At 36.6% G+C, this 22573-nt stretch overlaps 1 protein-coding gene across 1 annotated transcript in view; it reads left to right on the top strand.

Annotated features, from left to right (window-relative positions):
* The window catches only part of TTC29 (tetratricopeptide repeat domain 29), a 261685-nt gene that overhangs the window by 111458 nt on the left and 127654 nt on the right, over positions 1-22573 (top strand). Inside the window, exon 8 of the mRNA XM_078068212.1 lies at positions 5169-5254. Within this exon, the coding sequence (XP_077924338.1) occupies positions 5169-5254 (86 nt within the window). The remainder of the gene's footprint in view (positions 1-5168; positions 5255-22573) is intronic.

Here is a 22573-nt window from a genome sequence, read left to right as displayed (position 1 = left end):
TGCCCATTTTCAAGTGGGTTGTCAATTTATTATTGAATTGTTTTAAGTATCCTTTATATATTCTAAGTGCAAGTCCTTCATCAGAGATATGGCTTGAAAATAATGGGTTTTCTTTTCACTTTCCATTGAAGCACAAGTTTTTTATTTCGGCGAAGTCCAAAATAATTTATTTTTTGTTTTGTTGTTTGTGTTTTTGGTATTATAACTAAGAAGGCTTCCACAAATCCAAGGTCTTGAAGATTTACTCCTACATTTTATTCTAAGTGTTTTGTACAATTTTAACGCCTATATTTAGGCCTATAGTCTATTTTTAAGTGTGTGTGTGAAGGGGGATATGAGGAACGTCCAACTTCATGTTTTCCATGTGGATATCCAGTTGTCCCAGTACTATTTGTTGTACACACTATTCTTTTCCAACAATTTGTCTTAGGACCCTCATCAAAAATTAATTGCCCATAAATGTTTTCTGGACTTTTAAGTCTATTGTGGTGATCTATGTATCTGTCCTTATTCCACTACTACACATTCTTGATTATTGTAGTTGTGTAGTAAGTTTTGAAATTGGGAAATGTGAGTCTTCCAATATTCTTTTTCAAGATTGCTTTGGTTATTCTGCATCACTTGCATTTCCACATGAATTTTAGGATTAGCTTGCGTATTTCTGCAGAAAGGACAGATGGAATTTTCACAGGGATTGAATTGAAACTGTCAAGCAATTGGGAAAATACTGCTATTTTAACACTCAGTCTTCCAGTCCATGAATATGGGTTATCTGTCCATTTATTACATATTTCATTTCTTTCAATGATGTTTTGAATTTTTTAGTGTATACAACTTGCCTTTTTGTTAAATTTATTTCTAATGTTTTTTTTTTCTGATGCTTTTAGAAATGGATATTTTTCTTTCATTTTCAGATTTTTCATCGCTTGGAGGTGGAAATAAAATTAACTTTTGTATGTTGATCTTGTATCCCGCTAAACTTGTTTATTAGCCTTAATGGTTTTTTATGGATTCCTTAGGATTTTTCCATATATAATATTATGTTATCTGCAAATATAGCTTTACTTCCTCCTTTCTGATCTTGATGCTGAAGGGTGACAGAATATACAACTCCAAAAACCACTTTGGCATAAGGAGCATTTGAGCTAAAATCACTTGAAAAACAACAGAGATACAAGAAGGGTATGTAATCTCCCCTTTTCCTCCTGAAAATGGGAGATTAAAAACTGCCATGTGAAAGATGCCTTCCCTGTACCACAAGAAAAGAAACATTCTTCTATGAAGAGTCAGAGCCAAGAGAATGCTGTACAGACTTTGTTAAAATAATCCTTATTTTCCTTTAGCCTCCCTGCATTGCTTACTTTTCCACAATTGCCTCCCTTTGTTCAACCCAATACTAAAGCATGTAGATTTTGCAATTTCTTTGGCTCTTCATTCCTTATGAAGGCTCCCATGTCACCTAAAACTTATGTAAATTTGTGTGTTTTTTCTCCTATTAATCTGTCTTATGTCAATTTAATTCTCAGGTCCAGCCAAAAAACCCTTAGTGGTTAGAGTTTGCCTCCTTTACAATGCCTATTATTTTTCTTGACTAATTGCACTGGCTAGAACTTCCAGCACAGTGTTAAATAGAATTGGTTCCAGAATACATCTTTGTCTTCTTCCTGAGCTTAGGGTGAAAGCTCTCAGTCTTTTGCCATTAAGAATGATGTCAGCTGTGGGGTTTTTGTTGGTACTCCTTAACATTATTAAGTTCCCTTCTATTCTAAGTTTGTTGAAGATTTTTATCATGCAAAGGGATTGGATTTTGTCAAATGCTTTTTCTGCATCTATTAAGATGAGCATTTGGTTTTTATCCTTCCTATTAATATGGCATATTACTTTGATTGATTTCCATATGTTGAACCAATCTTGCATTCCTGAGATAAATCCCATTTGATCATGGTACATAATCCTCTTTATATGTTGCTGGATTCACTTTGTTAATATTTTGTTGAGGCTTTTATTATCTATATTCACAAGGGATATTGGTTTGTAGTTTTCTTATGATGTCTTTATCTGATTTAATGTCAAAATAATAATGTCTTCATAGAATGATTTGGGAAGTGTTTTCTCTTAATTTTTGGAAGAGTTTGTGAAAAATTGGTATTGGTTATTCTTTAAACATTTGGTAGAATTCACCAGTGAGGCCCTCTGGGCCTGGGATTTTCTATGTGGAAAAGAGTTTGATTACTAATTCAGTTTCTTTACTTACGGATTTATTCTGATTTTCTGTTTCTTCTTGAGTCAATTTTGGTAGTTTATACCTTTCTAGTACTTTGTCTATTTCATCTAGTTTATCTAATTTGTTGGTATGTAATTGTCCATAATATTCCCTTATAACCCTTTTTATTTCTCTAAGGTCTATAGTGATCTTCCCTTTTTCATTCCTGATTTAAGTAACTTGAGACATCTCTCTTTTTTCCTTATTCAGTCTAGCTTAAAGGTTTGTCAATTTTGTTGACCTTTTCAATGAAACAATTTTTAGTTTTGATTTTCTCTATTGTTTTTCTGTTTTCTATTTCATTTATTTTCACTTTAGTCTTTATTATTTTCTTCCTTCTGTTTGCTTTGGGTTTAGTTAGCTCTTTTTCTAGTTTTAGAAGATGAAAAGATGTTCCTTATTTTTTAAAATAGGCATTTATAGCTATACATATCCCTTTATGCACTGCTATAGCTGGATCCCATTAGCTTTCATTGTTGTTTTTGTTTGTTTGTTTTCATTTATTTCTAAGTATTTTCCTGTTTATTACCTTCTGAGTTCTTCTTTGACCCACTAGTTATTTAGGAGTGTGTTTTATTTCCACATACTTGTGAGTCTCCCATATGTTTTGTTATCAATTCCTAATTTCATTCTCTTGTGCATACCATCTTCTCAGTTAGATCTACTACCCTGACCACTGTACTTAATATTGAAAGCTGCTTTTTTCTCTTTACCCCCGATTTAGCACTCTCAGTTCCCCTTGCCCTGCTGTATTTTTTTTCTCCAAGAGTACTTATCACCATACAATTTACCACAAAATTTATTATGTTTATTATTTATTTTGTATCTCTTTCTGTCCCTTTCCTCTAAAATGTAAGCTCTCCAAGGACAGAAAATGTTTCTGGTTAATTTACTGGTGTATTCCAAGTGCTTAGAGCTGTGCCTGACACAGAATAGGTCCTCAGTAAATATTCAGTGAATAAATGAATTAGTGAATATATGTTAGCCAAATAACAAATGGAAGTTTTAAGACACATTTTAATGAAACTTTTGAGTTACTCCCAAACACATTGTCTCTATCCATTAGACCTCTGTGATGACCCCCTCTTTAGATTCTCTACAGACTTACCAGTATAAGAATGGACAATTTAGGTCTTGACCATAAAACATCGTATTTCCTTTAACATGAATGATTATTGAATCATTAAAGCCAGTACTAATTTAACCCACCCAAATAAACTACACAATAATATAAATAGTATTTTGCCCCTTTTTCCTTTGGTATATATGTCATTCAACTTTAATAATGCTGACATTTCCCTCCTAATTTTATGCTTTTACTTTATCTTAATTTTGTTTCAATTAGTAAGCAGGAAAAGTTCTCATGCTTAAATCCTATTTTAAAGCTAATATTTAGTGTGACTCAACTGTTTCAATTAGCTGCCTCAAAATCTATCAACAAGGGTCGATTTTTCTTTTCTTTGCTAGGCTGCCCTTTACATAAAATTGGATGCAAATGGTGATACTAAATCAGCACATGCCACTGTTAGTATACTACTTTAACATAGTTATAACATTTAATAGAGCAAGTACAGCTTATAAATAATCAACTTTTAAATATCCAAGAGACAACTTCCCCTCATAACCTCTCCCTCCTACCCCATCCTTCCCTTTCCTAGGTCCGTCCTTATCCTTAGCACTTATAAACCTATAGCAGATAAGAAGTTAAGGCCCGGATAAACTGTAAGAGTTAAAAATCCCCAGGCTGGATCAATGGCACCATCAGCTTTGCTGAAGTGGGATCTTGAGGCTATAATTCTCTGCAATAATGAAATTGCTTGAGAATAATAATAACAACACTGTCACTGGCATTTGCCATCCTGTTTTCTTGTAGTCTTTCAGTTGAGCCACTGCTTCACAAGTAGTAATTCAGTGAGTGGTGAGAGTGAATGTAGTATGGAGAATTGTTAGCTCCTGCTGAAATCCATCATGGCTGGAATACAGAGTTCAGAAATCTAAAGGGGAGCGGGGGGTGGAGCTGCCAGCATTTGTATTACCCAGGAGTTAGGTAACATTAAAAGCCAAAGAGTAGAAAGAGGATAGTATTCTTTCTTAAAAATGAAAAACTTTAATGGTTCTGGTAAGTCTGTTGATTTATATATTTAGTATATAAATGTAAAAAATTGTGTATTTATTAGATGGTATGATATATGTCTCACTGAAGCGCGTTACACAACTACACATATTGCTTTGGAAAGAAGATTTTGATAACTCCTGGAATAAAACAAATTCACAGAAATTAGAAAGGCTACAATTCCTTTGAAAAGATGATGAGAAGTATTACCAGTCATTAGCAAAGAAAAAATGTGTTTGGATTTCAAAATACCCATGGAATGTTGTATCAAGAAGGCAAGCTGTCAGTCATTTTCATCCCAGGTTTTAACCAATAGCTTTTAAATTGAAGCTAATCAAAACAATAATTCCTTAATTTGGTAATTATCTGCCCTGTTAGACTTAACTGAATGTCCATTTCTCTGTGTACATGTGTTTGTGCACCATGTAAAGCTGATGCCCTTTACCAATTATTTCATGTCTGTAGTAGCAGCTGTGCTGGATGACTATGAGTCTTTACATGGTGGACCAGTATAGACATTACATACGAATGTCAAACTGATAATACTGAGTATGTAGAAGAAAACTCCTCTTACTTACATGGCTAATGCACTATAGTCTAACATTTGTGAGTCAGGTAACTTATATTAACATCAGCCTTTTAAAATCAGTACACAGTGAGGTTTCAGGAATTGTTCATAAGTCTGTACACTTTGTTACAACTTTCTACTGTCTTAAAAAGCAAAAATTCTGCTTATTGTCGTAAATCAGTTTCTTTAATGCCATGACAATTTTTCTACGTTTTCAACTTTAGGAAGTGACAAAAAGATGGAAGGAGAAGCTTCCTATTACTTGGGCTTAGCACACCTAGCTGCTGGAGAGTATGAAACAGCATTAACAGTAAGTTGAAGTAAACTTTTAATCATTGCCATTTTTAATTTTTACTTTATTGTATTTATTTTACTTTATTGTATGTTGTTATAAAACCAACAGAAATGGGTGGTCCTCTACCTTTATATAGAGACTAAAGCAGAGTAACTGTTCTAGAAGCAGAAAAAAATTGGTTTTATTGCTTATAGTAGGCAGTGTATAATCAATTACCATGAAGTGCTTTGGATACATGAAAGTTAAACATATGGAGTAATGTGACCCTCTACACTCATTCCCATATCATTGAGGATGAGAGGATATGGGTTTAAATGATGGCAGAAAGTAAATAGTAAAAAAAAGAAAAGGAAAGAAAAACAACCAAATTACAGTAAACTTACGATTTGGGAAATTTTGCTTGGAAAAGACTGTGGTTATTAAGCAGTTGAGTGAATTGCATTGTTATGGACCTTTGTGGGAGGAGGCAGCAAATATGGAGAGCACCGTTAGTTCCAATCTGAGAAGTAGCCTGCTTCATGATAAAAATCAGTGTGTGCCTATTTTATGACCAGAGTTCATGTGTTTGGCTAAAAAAAAACCAAAAATACGTCAAGAGCTATTTTTTCTGTATTATAACAGAAATCATTTTTTCTTTCATTTTTCTCTTAGCTCTAATATATTTCAAGTGTAGCTTCCTATTTCATTTCACATATATCTCTTGTAATCATTTTATCTGATATACAGTATTGGTTTTATCTTCAGTTTTGAGGATTTCTGATTTGCTGTTTTGGTTAGTCATGCCAAGGAGGATTCTTGTATTTGGGCTAGATATTTTTCTCTGTCACCCTTAAAACTGGGGGGCGGGTGGCTCAGTCGGTTAAGCGTCTGCCTTCGGCTCAGGTCATGATCCCAGGGTTCTGGGATCGAGCCCCATGTTGGGCTCTCTGCTCTGCAGGAAGCCTGCTTCTCCGTCTCCCTCTGCCTGCAGCTGCCCCTGTTTGTGCTCTTTCTCTGTGTCAAATAAATAAAATCTTTAAAAAAAAATTGGGTCATCATGGGAAATAGATTATTCTAGATGACTCTTCTGCTTAATAGTTTTTGGTTAATGATATACATTCAGCAATGCTGTGTTCTAGGGAACACAGAAGTCAGCACTTCCCTTTAGGAGCTAATTTAATGAGAATGGCCAACTTGAGAACATAACTATAATTCAAAGCAGGATGAACAGGGCTTTCTGAGTCCGGAGGTAAGAGTGGTTGATTCCAACACTGACGATCAGGGAGGTTGCATGGAGAGCTTTTGAAGAGCAGGATTTCTACAGACAGAAATTGTGGGAGTCAAGAATGATAGGACATTAGACACAGACAGACACACACACACACACTCAACATGAACATACTCAGTATGTTTGGGAAGCAATGAATTGTCAAGTGCAGGTATGAAATCAAGATGGAAAATTAGGTGAAAACTAGCTTATAAATTCTCTCTCTCTCTCTCCCTTTCTCTCTCTATCTCTCCTGGGCAATGCAAACACATGGCAAAATAAATTCAAGCAATACAATAGAGTTAACATTGAAAAATACACCTTCCCTCCACCCTGGTATTCGGTCTCACTGTTCTTTTCTCAAAGGCAAATGCAGTTACAAGTTTCAGGTTTATCCCTTCAAAAATATTTATATGTATGTATAGCATATAAGTGCATATACATATGTGTTCTTTTTGTTGTTTACGAAATTGTACCATTTTATATGTAGTGTTCTGCATCTTGAGTTAACATCTTCCTCACTGAGGCATAAAGACATGCCTCATTTTAAAAGGGCCACATGGTGTCCCAAGTTATAGTTGTACCATAATGGATGTAACCGGCTCCTGTTGGTGGGCATTTAGGTTATTTCCAATCAAGTTTTATTGCAAAGGTTGTAGCAGTGAACAGCTTTGTGCCAAAGCGAGAGATGATCTACAGAATAAATTCCTAGTGGTGGAAATGCTGGCTCAGGGAAGAGATAAATTATATTCTTTTTCTAAACCTCCCTTCAAAGAAGCTTCATCAGTTTACATCCAACAAAAATAAATGAAGGTACCTGCTTCCTTTGGACATTAGGCACATATGTGTAATATGTGTTGTGAATGTTTTTCCAGACCACTGTTTTTTGACCTTACTTATGAAATTTTTCCATGCTGAAATTCCATGACCAAATTTATCAATCTCTTTTTCCATGACTTATGGATGTTCTTAGGAAGACTGTCCTCGTTCCAAAATTATTATTTTTTTAATTTTATGGGGGGTTGGAGGGTCTTAAATGCTTTGTTGAGGAGTGTGAAACTCATTTTAAGCAATGTGGGATTTTTAATGATTTTTGATGAGGCTGGTGACGTGATCACATTAATTTATTCACAACTATTTATTAAGTACCTTCTGTATGACAGACATCATGCCAGGCACTGGATCTGATCTATAATTTTAGAAGATAACACTAGTGGTGTGGTCTAGTAATGAATGGATTGAAGAAGCAATATTTGGCATCTAAGGGACAAATTTCTTGAAACTGTTACTCCTTTCAGAAAAGTATTGAAATTGTTCTCCTGAAAGTATAGAAACTATAAACCAAACATGAATCTCATGTTCATATTAGCTGTGTGAACTTGGACAAGTCCCTTAAACTCTCTAAGTCTCAATTGCCTCATCTATCCAAGGGGACTAATAACTATACTTACTTTTTTTAGGGTGTAGTGGATTGAATGGTGGCCATAAATGTCCACTTCCTAATCCCTGGGGCCTGTGATTCTTACCTTATTTGGGAAAAGAGTCTTTGCAGATGTACTTAAGTTAAGGGCCTCGAGATGAGGCAATCATCTTGGATTATCTGGGTGGGCTTTAAATCCAATGACAAGAGGCCTTCTAAGAAAAAGGCAGAAGGAGATTTGAAACAAAGGACAAGAAGACACACATAGGGAGGAGACAGCCACATGAAGATGGCGCAGAGATTGGAGTCATGCTGCCAGAAGTCAAGGAATGCCTGGAGCCGCCAGAAGCTGGAAGAGGCAGGAGGATCTTCCCCCAGAGCTTTTGAAGGGAACACAGCTCTGCTGACACCTTGATTTCAGACTTCTAGCCTTCAAAACTGTGAAAGAATCAATTTCTTTTATGTTAAGCTATTTAGTTTGTGGTAATTTGTTACATCAGTCCTAGGAAGCTAATACATAGGGTGATTAGGAGAGATCATTTATATAGAGTTTTAAAAGAGTGCCGGCCTTGTATATAATAAACCTTTGGTAATTGTTAGCTTTTATTATTTTTACTCTAACTTAAGTCTCTGGACTTTAGCAGTAGTAGTAAAGATGGAGGGAAGTGGTTTCAGAAGTTATGAAGGACTTGGTAATAGACTAAGTATGGAAAGTGAGGGAGACAGAGGTGCCCAGATGGCCCTAGGTTCCTGGCTGTGAAACTGGATGGATGCTGGAGTCATTTACTAAGCTAGGGAATCCTAACAGATACCCAGGCTTGGGGAGAAATGGGGAGTTCACTGTTGAATATGTTGAATTTGAGGAGTTTGGAGTTATCCAGGGAGAGATCAAATAGTGGTATATGTAGGTCTATAGCTCAAGAGGAAGTCTAGATTGGAGATACTATACACATTTGATACCGTGTAAATACGCAAGTCTTCAGCATATTGAAGCACTGGAGTGGAGATTTCCTAGAGAGAGTTGATAATGATGAATGAAAAAGGCCTAGGGCCAAGCTGGGTGAAGGATGTAGGTACAAAGCAGGGGTATCCAGGGAGGTGGGAAGAAAACCAGGAATAGATGATCATATACAAGCCAAGGAAACTGGGCATATCTAAAAGACAGAAATATGCAAACCCCTTCTGCCTCCTATCCCAGGTTTTGGGCTGGAATGAGAGCTCCTTGAAGATATATCCTGTCAGAACTCAACCCCTTCCCCCAGGCATGTACCTTGGTTAGAGTCAGCATTACTTAATTCTTGTCGTTTAATGCTCCATCCAGGGTGGAGGCTTTGGGAAACACGGCAGACCATAGTCCAGGCCCCAGGCTCACTGCTACAGTAATGAGTAGCCTTTGCAGTTGGGAAGAATGAGGAGCTGTTGTCAGAGCCCAGGTCTTGCTTGTAGTAGAATATTGTTGTCTTTTTGAAACACAGCTTGCCCAGAAATGAAGGCTTACAGGAACTGAGCTTAAAATTTGGACCAAGTCCATGGGCAGAGCTGCAGGACCAGCGAAGGATCTGTTGTCAGATCTGGATACAAGATGCTGAGAGCAAAGTAGAGAAGGCATCAGATTCACAGCTGTACAACAGAAGACGGGGAACAGGTACCAAGAAATCACTGAGGAACAGGAAGCTGGAGTTGGGGTGTGGCTGGGATGGAGAACGGACATGAGCAGTTGGCCCTGATTCGGGCCATGGAGGTCTTCTTGCTCAGGTTGATTTTAGAGGGCAGCCTGTTTTTGCTACTGAAATGAAACAGATTTCCACAAAACCTGATATCTTGCTTTGATTTCTGATTGAAGGTCATGTCTTTTCCTTCTCTCTAATACCTAACTTTAGCCACTTTCCCTGCTTCCTTTCAGAGATAAAAGCACTAAAACCCCACAGCAGGACAGAGCACTCCTGATTTAGTGAATATATTATAAAAAATTACATGATCAATTAATAAATAAGATTAATTCATTGATTGATGAGATATCTGCCCAGTTATCTGATCACAAAGTAAACATTCAACATACAAAAAATTTTTTCTTTTGAAATCCTCTCTTTTCCTACCTCCCCACCCTGTGCAGTATGACCAACACTATCTTCATCTGTTTGAAGGCATGGATGGTGTTGCTGTCACAGTGTGGCTGTGGAGAGGGGTAAGAATGCCCTGAAATCAGCTTGGTCATGTTGGAGCCAGCCAGAGACAGCAGATAGTTAGATTCAGCATTTCCCTCCCCTTTTCATGGTCAGTCTTTCATTCTTGGCTTCAAGTCCATATACTCTTTTTAAAGTTTTAGTAACTTGCTCTACATTTGCCCCTTTCCCTCACGGATTTCTCCCTTTCAATAATGTTCATCTGTTTAAAGATGTTTACGTGATTTGTTCAAAGAAAGTTGGCTTAGAGAAACCTGTCATGAGTAAATATTACTGATTAATAGTTCTGACGATCTGAAACAGAAGGGATTTTTGAAATTTTGCTAATGGATCTTAATTTAAGGGCCTTAATCTACTAATAAATGATTAATACATGTAATAGAAAGATATATTGACAAGCATATGAACAGTTTGGTCATCCATTCCTTGCCAATAAAACGTTCTTTATTGGATGAGAGAATAGGGTTAAACTAAGACCAAATAATGGATTTATTTAGGGCTGATATCCCTGCTAATGAAGAAAGGGTATTTGGGGACGAGAAGTGACAGTTACTCTAATAAACCTGTGCAGGAGGTCATCGAGACCCTGACATTTAAAGGTGAAAATGCTACCTGCATTTATCAGGTGCCGAGAAAAGAAATATTAATTCCCTTTGGCCATCATCAATTTAGACCTGCACATGTTACAAGTAGAGTAAATTCTGAATTTTAGAAGGTAAATGTATCTTATGAAGTCTTAAAATTTCAAAGAGAAAAATATTTTACTAAAAGTCACATTCAAGGTTTTTGCAAAGTTGGACCCACTTCCACAATCAAATATTGCAACTATAAAGTTAATTTAAGAAAAGGGGAGGGCCTCCCTTAGCACTGTTTTATGCATGAATTTTCTTTCTCTCTAAATATTCCATTCCACTTAATAATTTTAGGAACACTAACTTTAACAATCTTCAGTACATTCAGTGAATTATTTGCTTCTTATTTAGCAATAATGTAGCCTATCAAAAATTATACTATGAAAGCAAAATTCATCATATCGATACTTTGTTTGCTTTTGCAAATAGTACAAGATTCATCACATGTACTATTATTTAATTATTTCATATATAAAACAATAGCCATCTTTATATTTGCATACTTGTCAGCATCTTTATAATAGCTTAGAATGTTTCTAACATATACATGGTTAACCTAAATCTCTAGCTTTATCAGCAGCATCCCATAAAAAAATGCAAATAAATAATGTATCGGAAAAAAATAGTTACACTAATATTCTAGCAACTCATAAATTGTTGATAAATATTAACAATAAAGGGTATGGATAATATTTGTGAAATGATACATTCTTAGAGTTTCGCTAGGTAATTGAAATTAAATTGTATTTATTCTTTCAACTCAATATATATAAATAAAGGGAAAGTCATTATATATCAGAAGGCATTTCTAACAAAGGATGACTTATTTGATTATAATGTTTAGCTGACCAAAGTTTGGGGGGAGATAATTCTTGCAGTTGTTCCTTTCTCTATTTAGTTTTATTACCTTCTGCCTTAAAAGTCACCCCATCCTTGATAGCAGTGGGATCTTGATCCAAATGACAGTCTAGCTGACATACAGATACCTTGGCAGATTCCACAGTAATGTACATCAAACAAGTTTTCCTTGTGGTCACTTTTATAAGTGAAGACTTATCTACCGCCGAAACCGTTGCATAACCCAAATAAATCTGTGTTCTTCACAGCTCACTCTCAGTATATCATATTAAAAGAAAAAAATCCAGCAAGCTAAAAGAAAAGTAATTTCAATTTCTACTTACTTGTCCTCAAAGAACAGTAAAAGAGATAAAATTCTTAACTCCCAGTAATATTATTTTTTAAACTCCTCTCTCCTTCCATTTAAAAAGGTTTTCAATTTGTCTGTCTCTAGATATTCTGAAGCCTGTATCCTCACATCACTCCCTTAACCCAGAGTTCCCTCCTGTATTCCACTCGCTCATGGTTCACCGCTCCTCTCCTTTCTTCTGTCCTTCTGCCTCTTTTCCCCCCTGATCAAGGAATGCGGGACTCTTTTCAGCAAGCTCATTTCTACTTCTTACATCCCTACTCCCCTCCCTTCCCCACTCCAAATGATAACTCTGATCTGCATAATAAACCCAGGAGGAGTGGGGCTGGTTTGGGGGAGAAAGGAAGAAATACCAAGGCAGCTGTACCAGAATGAGTAGACTGGGAAAGGGAAGGAAGCAAATACTCTTGCCTTAATTATTTCTTATTCTCTTGCACTACATGTGACAGATTCTTGAACACATGTCATAAGAAAAAAAATGTAAAGAAAAAATAATAAAAGGAGAGAGAGGGAAAGAAAGTAAAGAAGACAAGGCAAAAGAGAGATCAAGAAAGAGGCTATCTGAGGCTCTGTCTGCAGTCAGGTCCTTTGTGCGTTATTTCAAATACTTCGACTCTGCCGAGTTCTGTACATGTGCAGAATATGATGTTATGATACATTTTTTCTGCTGGACTATACCTTCTAATGTATGTGGGCTAAATGGGTTTGTCTGTAAGAGCATTTGCTTCTGTGCATCTGCATGTTTGCCCTTTCCTGTCTGCTTCAGGCTCCATGTAAAGGACTGTTTGGAGCCAGTTTAATACGGTACCATGATACCTGGTTAGAGTTGCCTGGGGTGGATACAAATGCTCACATCTGCTACCAGATCTTTGATTAGAAGTTTGCATGAAGTAAAGGCAGTAAATTGTAGCATTTCTTGAATAAGGAACTCTCAACAGGCTTTTAAAAGTATATTTAACAACTCATTGGAGTGTGAGGGCAACAAAATGGTTAAGATGATGGGCTTTAAAATCAGGCTGATGGAGGACAGAATGCCAGTTTTGCTCCTACCTCATCATGTGACATTGCACAAGCGACTTAACCTTTGGAAGCATTAGTTTCTTCATCTATAAAATGGGGACACTACGACCCTCTAACTCAAACAGCTTTGTGAGAATTAAGTAAGAAAACGTGTGTAGAGTTTGTGGTATAGGATCTAAAATAGAACCATAACTATTATATCACCATTAATATGCATAACAGACTTATTTTCCAAAGGGCTAAATGGTCAAACATCTATAAAATCACAATTTCTGGGTTTTGCTCTAGGCTCCAGTATTGCCAAACCAGTAGTTAACATAGAATAAAATGTTAAAAGTGTAGGCGAAAGTCTACATCAAAGATGTTGAAGTAGGAGTTTATTTAGGAGCTCTATTACATGATAAAGAGCACCTTTATGTAATATAGTTCAAGTGTACATAGCAATAGCTCTCTAATCATTAAACGGTCAAATATTTGAGCTGACAGTAGGTTTTGATGTACGATCTTTATATGGGAGGTAACTATTGTATAGAAAGAGCTTATGGGGGCGCCTGGGTGGTTCAGTCGGTTCAGTGTCTGTCTTTGGCTCAAGTCATGACCCCTGACTTTCAAGTCCTAAAATCGAGTCCCCCATCAGGTGCTTTGTTCAGTGGGGAGCCTGCTTCTCCCTCTGCTCTTCCCCCGCCCTTGTGCACTTGCACGCACACGCACACTCTCTCTCTCTGTCTCTTTCTCTCTGATAAATAAATAAAAACTTAAAAAAAAGAAAGAAAGAAAGAAAGAAAGAAAGAAAAAGAAAGAAAGAAAGAAAAAAGAAAGAAAGAAAGAGCCTATGGTGCTCTAACAAATAGGCTAGAAGACATGGATCTTAATAACTTTTCCTGTGTGCCACATACCAGCTACTGACCTTAGTTTAGTCACTTAACTTCTTGGAGGCTCAGTTTCATGTGTAAAATAGGGATGGCAATGGCAGCTTCGCTTTTTCTTTGTGAAGAGCAAATGGAAAAAATGTATGTTTACACTTTAGACTAGAAACAGTTTTCAAATGTAAGATATTATTATTACCACAGGCTATGATATAATTAGCACTGAGTAATGATAGCAATGATACTCTGGTAGGTAACATTTATTGAGTATCTATTTTAAGTGCTGCTTTATACCTAGTTTTCAACTGTAATTTACTAAAGTTATTATATATAAATTACAAAGTGCTTAAATTTATCTTTGTATCGGCACATATTTTTACAATGGAAAGGTAATAAACCTACATTGGATAGAAAACTTTTTCCTATTAATTTATTAATAACTTTTCCTTGAGTGAAAAAAAATGGGATTTATCCCCGCAAAAAAGGAATTTGAGTAATTTCTTTATTTAAAGATCAGAGCTATTCACTGCCCATTAAATAGAAGTTGCGTTTATTTGCCAATTAGAAATCATTACCTAAATTTGACCCTTCTGTTCTTGTTTAATGGCCTCAGTATCTGAGGAGAGCTCAGATGCTGGCACAGAGGAAATCATGGCCTCCTTTCCCCAGAGGACCACGGGTTATTATACAAAACATGCAGACAATTCTGCTTGCAGCCAGTTTGCCTCCTGGTACTGTGTAGTTCATCACCAGCTTCTGAAGCATGCTAAAGAGGGCTCGCCACTCAGCTTGAGACGATTCAGGTGTAAGCTCAGAGGTCTCAGCAGTCATTTTCCTGCTTTACATCAGAGTTCTCATCCGCTTTATCCTTTTGTCCCATGACCCACCTCAGGCAGTCTCCTTCTTGGGAATCTAAAAGGAGCAGCTGTTACAGATCCCATTTCCCCCAATTGTTGCCACACAGATCTCCTGTTTAGCATCACCCCCCCCACACACGCACCCCCGCCAGTACACAAATAGCACTTTCTTTCATTCCATACATTCTGCTCATAGAGAAAGGCTCAAAATACCCATTATCTGACAAGCAATAGAAAAGTGATAGGATTAGAAACACGATAGAAGTAAATAGTCATTTCCTAATTGAAAAAAGAGATTTATTTCCAAACTGCATCGAATTATATTACTCAAAATTATTATAAGCAATAATTTGAGGCATGGTGTAAGTATGTATTCCATATCTGATCTTATTTTATACCTTTTGAACAGTTAGCCTTACTTGGAAAATAGCATGTTAAGTAGTTCATGAAAAACATATTTTAATAATTTGGAGATTATGCTAATGTAAAATGTTTTACTAATAATTTTGCTACTGTTATCTTTGTATTTAAAGTCATGACCTTTCTAAAACAGCAAAGCAGATAACCTTACAGTAATAATTTAATATAAATTTTTGTAGGAAAGATTGCAGACTAGAATCTTAGTAAATTGAATGGTTTTTTTAAATTTTCTCATTAAAGGGGAGTTGGACTCTCTTTATTTATTTATTTATTTTTTAAAGATCTTATTTATTTATTTGACAGAGAGAGACCAGCGAGAGAGGGAACACAAGCATGGGGAGGGGGAGAGGGAGAAGCAGGCTCCCCGCAGAGCAGGGAGCCCGAGGCAGGGCTCGATCCCAGGACCCTGGTTTCATGACCCGAGCCGAAGGCAGACGCCCAGTGACTGAGCCACCCAGGCGCCCCAGTTGGACTCTCTTTAAACATTTTTCCTATTTAATTCTCCTGATGGTTCTTTTCCTTTACAATGTTATAGCTTAGGAAAATAACATGTGTGCTTTTTTTCTTCTTTTTAAATGATGAAGAATTATGGTATTTGTCATATAGATTATAGTATTTGTCATTTAAATGACAAATGCATTATAGGAAAATCAGAATACTCAAAAAAATGAAAATCTGATTTTTTTTTTTTAAACAGGAATCTGTAGGCAAAAATTTAAAGTCATAGACTGTCATGGAAAGGAAGAGATGTTTTATGTCAAGAAAGAAAGTTCATGGCCTAAATTAATATAAAAACTGATTTTCTAGCCATAAAATTTATTGTTTGGGTTTTTGTTTGTTGTTTTTTTGGGGGGGTTTTTTGAAATGTGAAAGCTCGTTTTGGATCCCCTTGAGATGTAGAATGCCACTTTAACCAAAACTTAATGATGATGTTGATTATTCATTCTAAAAAGAAAGTGCTGCTTGAGTAGCATTTTACAAAACTGCCGGAATTTTTGTTTCCAGTCATTCACATCTTCAGAAATAGTGCAAAAGTTTCTGATACTCGTTTTGTGAGAAAATGAAAGAAGGATAGTTATTTTGATTTGGTTCATTCTAAAGGGGATGAACTTCCAGACTGCAAAAATTGAGTACCCTCATCAACTCTACCGAATAGTGACATATGGAACATAATGTATGTATATTCCTTAAAGCTCAAGGCCTAGCATCTGAAAATGTTCTCTGGCGCAATAAAGCAACCTGCATAGTTCATCACAAGACTGTGTGACAGACCTAGAGGCAGCAGCACAGCTGTTAGCACACGTGGATCTAGAGGCTGCAAAAGAAGAGGCAGCACAGCTGCAAGAACACAGAGATGATCGTAGGATCAGAGGTCTTAATAGTGTGGAGACCATACTAAGTCATTATACATGGAGCCAAATTCTCGCTTTCCCTCTGTGGTACAGAGGGGTAACTTCAGAAGGAAAAATGTGATTCAGCATCGTAAAACTTATCTTAAAACTTATATAACAGTAGATACCTGTTATATATCTGTAAGATAGACATATCTGTAGGATAGACAATTACTTGATCTTCAGTTAACACCTATCTTGACATTAGAAATTCTTCAGTAGAAGTAGTGCTCAGTAAAAATAACATATACTAGACTTTAAAAATAGCATTAACTCTATACTCCCAATATTCAGTCCATACACTTAAGAAATGATGTTACCTAGCAATTTCTACTTTCTCCTCATTAAACATTTAAAAGCTTAGTTAACTAGTAAAACAGTCTTGTTTAAGTCTCCACTTTTCCCATGAATGTCTTCTGTTAAACGCCCCCCTTTTTTTTTCTTAAATGATAACGATGATGGCCAGGGATAGAGAAAGAGAAGGAAGATAAAAGAGAAACTAACCAATCCACAAAATGACGTTCAATTCCTGAATAATCAAGAGTTGATTATTTAGATGTGTATAACAGCTTTTGTTTGTGAGCATTTCAATGGAGAAGGTTAATATTCTCTTACATAAAATCATGACTTAGAGGGAAAAAGTTAAAAAGTCAAACAGTATCAGGTTAGCAAGGATGTGAGTACTGAGAACTGTGGTTAGAAGTGGAAGTGGGTATCGGGAGTGCCAGGGTGGGTAAGGATTCGAGTGCGGAATTCAGGCCCAGCCCCTCTCTTCAGAGAATCTCCAGCAACACATGGGCAGAGGGCCTATGAGAGGAAAGGGAGTAAGAGTGGGGAGGGAGGATGAAGGAGAAAACTGTATTAGAAACAATCGGGAGTAAAAAAAATAAAAATAATAAACAATAAAAAAATTAAAAACAAAAAAGCAATTGAGGGGCCATGCACAGATGAATAAAAGTGTGTCCTGCTGTGAAAAATGCGGCTAACTGCATTCTATGTGCTAGAGTTTCAAAATAAATAAATAACATAAAATAACTTAGTCACAGAATACCTTTGATTGCAGTCTGAATGTGCCTTATGGTTCTTGCTCAAATACACATTTTCGATATTTTTTTTGCAAATTCACAAAGCATTCTTTGAGTTTCTGTAAAAGCATGGGCCATGATAGGTGAACATTTTTGTGTCATGAGATTAACAATCCTGATGTTTTTTTATTTGAGTTTCCCCAGTAGCAGACTCTGAGACATGGATTTGAGTACAGGTGCTTTATTTGGGAGAGGTTCTGCCAGCCGGAGAGTCAGGCAAAAGAAGGAACCTATGGAAGGTGTGCTGCCACTATAGGGAAATGGAGCTTAATTTTGCTAGAACACTCTGGGAAACAGTATAGAAATGGATCAGTTATCCAGTGGAGGGACAAAGGGGCTGGTGCATTTATTCCTTGTTTCCCATCCATCATTGGTTGAGAGAGCAGCTTCCAGGGACACTAACTGTCAGTTCCAGTTGACCATATCCCAGCCACTGGACAGAAAGTTCCAGGGGCTGACATCAGCAGCCTTGGCTGCAGAGATTATGGGAGGGGCGCTGACATTCCTGACTATACCTGTGCAAATCACGTGACTTCTAAGCTTCCTTTTCCACACCTGTAAAATAAGCAGGATAAAGTTGCTGTTGGGATTAAATGAGATAAAATAGTTATGTGCTTGGCACTTAGTAAGCATTCAATAAATGGTAACTTTGAAGAAGTCTCACACTTTTTGCATGAGTCAGGGATTACTCATTACAGAATTTATCTGCAGGAAATTGTTATTAATACATATAAATATTTAGCTACAATATTGTTTGTATAGTTATTAATAGATATAAAGATTTGGCTTCAACCTGTATATACAATGTTATAAGCACTGTTTGTAATGGTGAACAATCTAGAAACAAGGTAAATGTACGATAGCAAATTGATTAAACATTGTTGGGTATCCTGTGATGCAAAATAATGCAGCCAATAAAAATGACACAATAGTATTTTTATAATAATAAAAGTATTATCAATATATTAAGCAAAAAATCAGGGTACGAAATAATGTACATTATGACCACACATACATAGGTTTACATACATACATATAAGACATAGGCATATATGAAGATACTAGAAACACCAAATTGTTTTCAGTGGTTATCTGTGGGAGCTGGAATAATGGATGGATGGACTTTAATTTTTTATTTTTGGGAGAATGATGGATCTATATTCCCCAAATTTTCTACAGTTAATATATACTGATTTTGTAATATGAAAAAAAATGGCTACTATTTCTTTCCATTCCTTTAAAAATTTAAAGACTTTAATGAATGTTTTGAGTAGGTTGTATATAGATGGTTCACACTAAAAACCTTCAGCATAGGCTTGATCATAGCAGTTAGTCATTTCAGCAGCTCGTCTCAACCTAAAACACTAAAGAAAGTTATTAAAAGCTAACAAGTAGTAAAGAGCATTTAAAGATGACCCAATAAGATGAAAAAATAATCAAAAGAATTATAAAGCAAAAACAATAAAATAGGGAGAAAAATAGAGCCCTAGAGTTTTTGGTATCCTGAGTAAATCTGGCCGAAAGCCACATGAGCAAGAAATGGTAGTAACTATGTTTATGAAGGACTTTTGTTTGTTTTAAACTTCAGTTTGGTGCACATTGTTGAAAAATAGGTCTGGGCAATTTTTTATGCTCAAGTGGATTCTTACCATGCTGAAAGACTGCATCATCCATAGGGGAAATAGACACCCAACACATACTTGTGCCATACTTATAATCGGAACCAAGAGCTGGAACAGCAACAGGGAGGCTTCATCTCATTTGGAGATTGAGGTGATGACATTTGAATTGAACCTTTTGAGATAAATGGGAGTTGTCCTCTCAGCAGAGAGGAGGGAGCATGAGTAAAGGCCCAGGAGGGCAGAAAATGCATTCTGGTCACGCTAGAGTATCGGTGTTGAGGGACTGGGGCTGTTAGCTGGGGGAAGCTGGAAAGACAGGGTGGTGGGATGAAATCCTCAAAGACCTAAGTAGGACAGGAACTTGTTTTAGAAGATAGCCTGGCAGTTGTGTGTAGGACAAATTGAAAAGAGAACGCAGAGGAAGGAAAAGCAATTTAAGGACTTTTCTGAAATATTTCAGGTGAGGAATACTGAACCCTGAACTCAGGTGGTGGTGGCATAACTCATAATGGACACATTTGAGAGACATTTTACAATTTTACAATGTTTTCCGGCTGGGTTGATGAAAGTACAGAGACAGGATGGAGACAGAGATGAATTTGAAACTTTTGTTTGAATAATCCAAAGTAGGATAGTAGTGTTAAATGAGATAAAATCACAGAGGGAGAAGCAGCTAAGCAGAAGAATTTTTAATAGCAATTTGGAGGACATCCATTGTCTTCGTCTTCCCAGAACATTGGTTGCACCATTCCCATTTTCAACTTTATGCTGGCTCTGGTCTTGTCTCTAACCTTGGGGTTACAGATCTCACCACCACCACCACTCCCTGCTCCTATGAAGCAAATCTCTAGGAGAGGGTCTCTCAACAAGCTCAGCCAATCAGATTGCTTACCTAATAATTTTTTTTTTAATGGAAGCCAGTCTTCTTTGGTGAGGGGTTAGCCTGGATGCTTCCAGAACCATGGAGGTTGGTGAGGATGGCGAGGATGGCTGAGAGAATAAAGCTCACACACAGAGAGAAACCAAGATGAGAAATGGAGAGTCCAATCCTGGTGGCATTTGAGTCCCTAGGTTCCCATTTTGCCTAAATTAGATTGGGGTGGTTTCTGTCCCATGAAATCAAATGAGCCCTAACTGATAGAATAGCATCATCATGAACACCAGTAACAACCAGTGTGCCTTTGTATGCTATGGGTCTACAACTCTACCCAACCTTATTATTTACAGGTTTTACCTCATTTAATACTCACAGGAACCCTAAGGGCAGTATTTTCTATTTACTCTTATCCCATTTCACAGATGAAGATGGCTGAGACTTAGATTAAATGACTTGTTCAGGGTCACAAAGCTAGCAAATGCAGAGCCAAGGTTGGAGTCACACTCCTAAGTGCTAATTCTGTCGCAACTGGTGGAGTTGTCAGTAAGATATTTTTATAAAGATTTTATGTATTTATGTATTTATTTATTTATTTATTTGAGAGAAAGAGCATGAGCAGGGGAAGGGGCAGGGAAGAGAGAGAGAATCTCAAGTAGACTCCGAGCTGAGCATGGAGCCCGACACAGGCTCCATCTCACCACCCTGGGATCATGACCTGAGCCAAAATCAAGAGTTGAATGATTAACCGACTGAGCTATCCAGGTGCCCCAGTAAGATGTTTTAAGTCTCATCACAGGTCATGTGTATACATTTTTAATAACATTCTTTTAATAACATTCTTATCTGTTCCACTTAATGAACTACTGGCTTGCATAAATAACATTTTGTCATTCTTGTCCAGTAGAAATTATTATTGAATAATTGAATAATTGAAGCTTAAAAAAGAATCACCATCTGCTGTCAGGCCAGGTCAGAATAGGCACAGATTTCGGGGACACAGGAAGTAGAAGTAGCAAGTGGCATCAGGCTAGAAATGACCCACTGCTTTGTAGCTTCTCCAGAGAAAGAGATGTCAGGAATCCTCACCTCACATTTCCATCTCCCGTCTCTCTCTTACCCTCCACTGGCATAGATAATGGGGTACCATGGATTCTTCACTGGTTATGACTTAACTACATAGTTGAATTTACCTGTTTTCTCTAGATGTTTTGCTGACAATGAAATATCTAGCAACGCTAGAGTTAATACATCTGTAAGAAGAAAAAGTAATACAATTCTTTTTCAAAAGCAGTGTTCAACATATTTTTCCTACAACCCTGTATCTCTTCTTGCTACTGATGTAAATTTGCTATCTACTAGCAACTCAGTAAATGCAAGGGAAAGAGCATAAACAATCCTGTTTGTTAGGTTTTCAGCTGAAACATCTGTAGGGCAGAATGTCTATAATTCTTGGATAAAATGAAATAGGAGGAAAGAGATAGGGTCCTTCTGGTAGATTTCCATGCTCTCCATTCTCTCCATTACCATCTTAACCATTATCACAATATGATGTGGTGATTAAGAGCACGGCTTCTAGAATCACATCACCTAACTCCAAAGCCTGGTCCTGCCACTACTAATCCTGTGACATTAGGTGACTTACTTAACCTCTCTTGTGCCTCAGTTTCCTCACCTGCAACATGAGGATTACACTAGCACCTAACTCATAGAGTGGTTGGAAGGATTAAATGGGTTAACACTCAAAAAGTACTTAGAACTATGTCTGCCATCCTGTTCTCCCTCAATAAATGCTGGTGAATATTATAGAATAGTGGAAGTATGATTTGCTGTGTCCACGCAAGGATTATGCTACCCCCTGCTGCCCTCGCTGATTTACCAGATCATAGACAAATCGCCTAGCATCCTGCCTTGTAAAATGAAGATATTTATTAATCTAGCCTGTTGATGAAAATTCCAATGGAATAGTAAAAAGATAATGATTTCTTGGTCCTTATTATTGTACTGCAAATGATTTAACTATACATTTTTCCTAAATTTAATTAAACATATTCATTTTCCCTATGAGCTTATATTAGCTTACAGCAGAGTGACTGTTTATTATGTTCATTTTATATGTTTATAATATCACAGATATTACCAAAATAACATTTCCTTTAAAACTATTATGTAAATAATCATTAATATTTGTTACAAGGTTGCAAAACCAAAATTACTTTTTAATTGTTTATTATAATAGATTATATGGAAATAGAGAAGCACTATCCAGGCAATCATTAGAATCTTCAGAATAGGTTTTGAAAGTACCAGAAAGACCACCAAATTAGGAGTCAGACATTCTGGGTTCTGGCTGTGGTTATGTCACAAACTCTTTGGTCTTGGACAAGCTGTTAAATCTAGTTCATTTTACTTCACAACATTGTTACAGGATGCCATTGTTATAATCTTGATTGACAATAAGACAGGTGGTACCAAAAGGAGCCAGAACGTGGGACCTAACCTGCATAGTGA

Source organism: Halichoerus grypus, chromosome 3 (genome assembly GCF_964656455.1).
Source record: "Halichoerus grypus chromosome 3, mHalGry1.hap1.1, whole genome shotgun sequence".
NCBI classification, from domain to species: domain Eukaryota; kingdom Metazoa; phylum Chordata; class Mammalia; order Carnivora; family Phocidae; genus Halichoerus; species Halichoerus grypus.
This window is presented reverse-complemented; position numbering and strand designations above follow the sequence as displayed.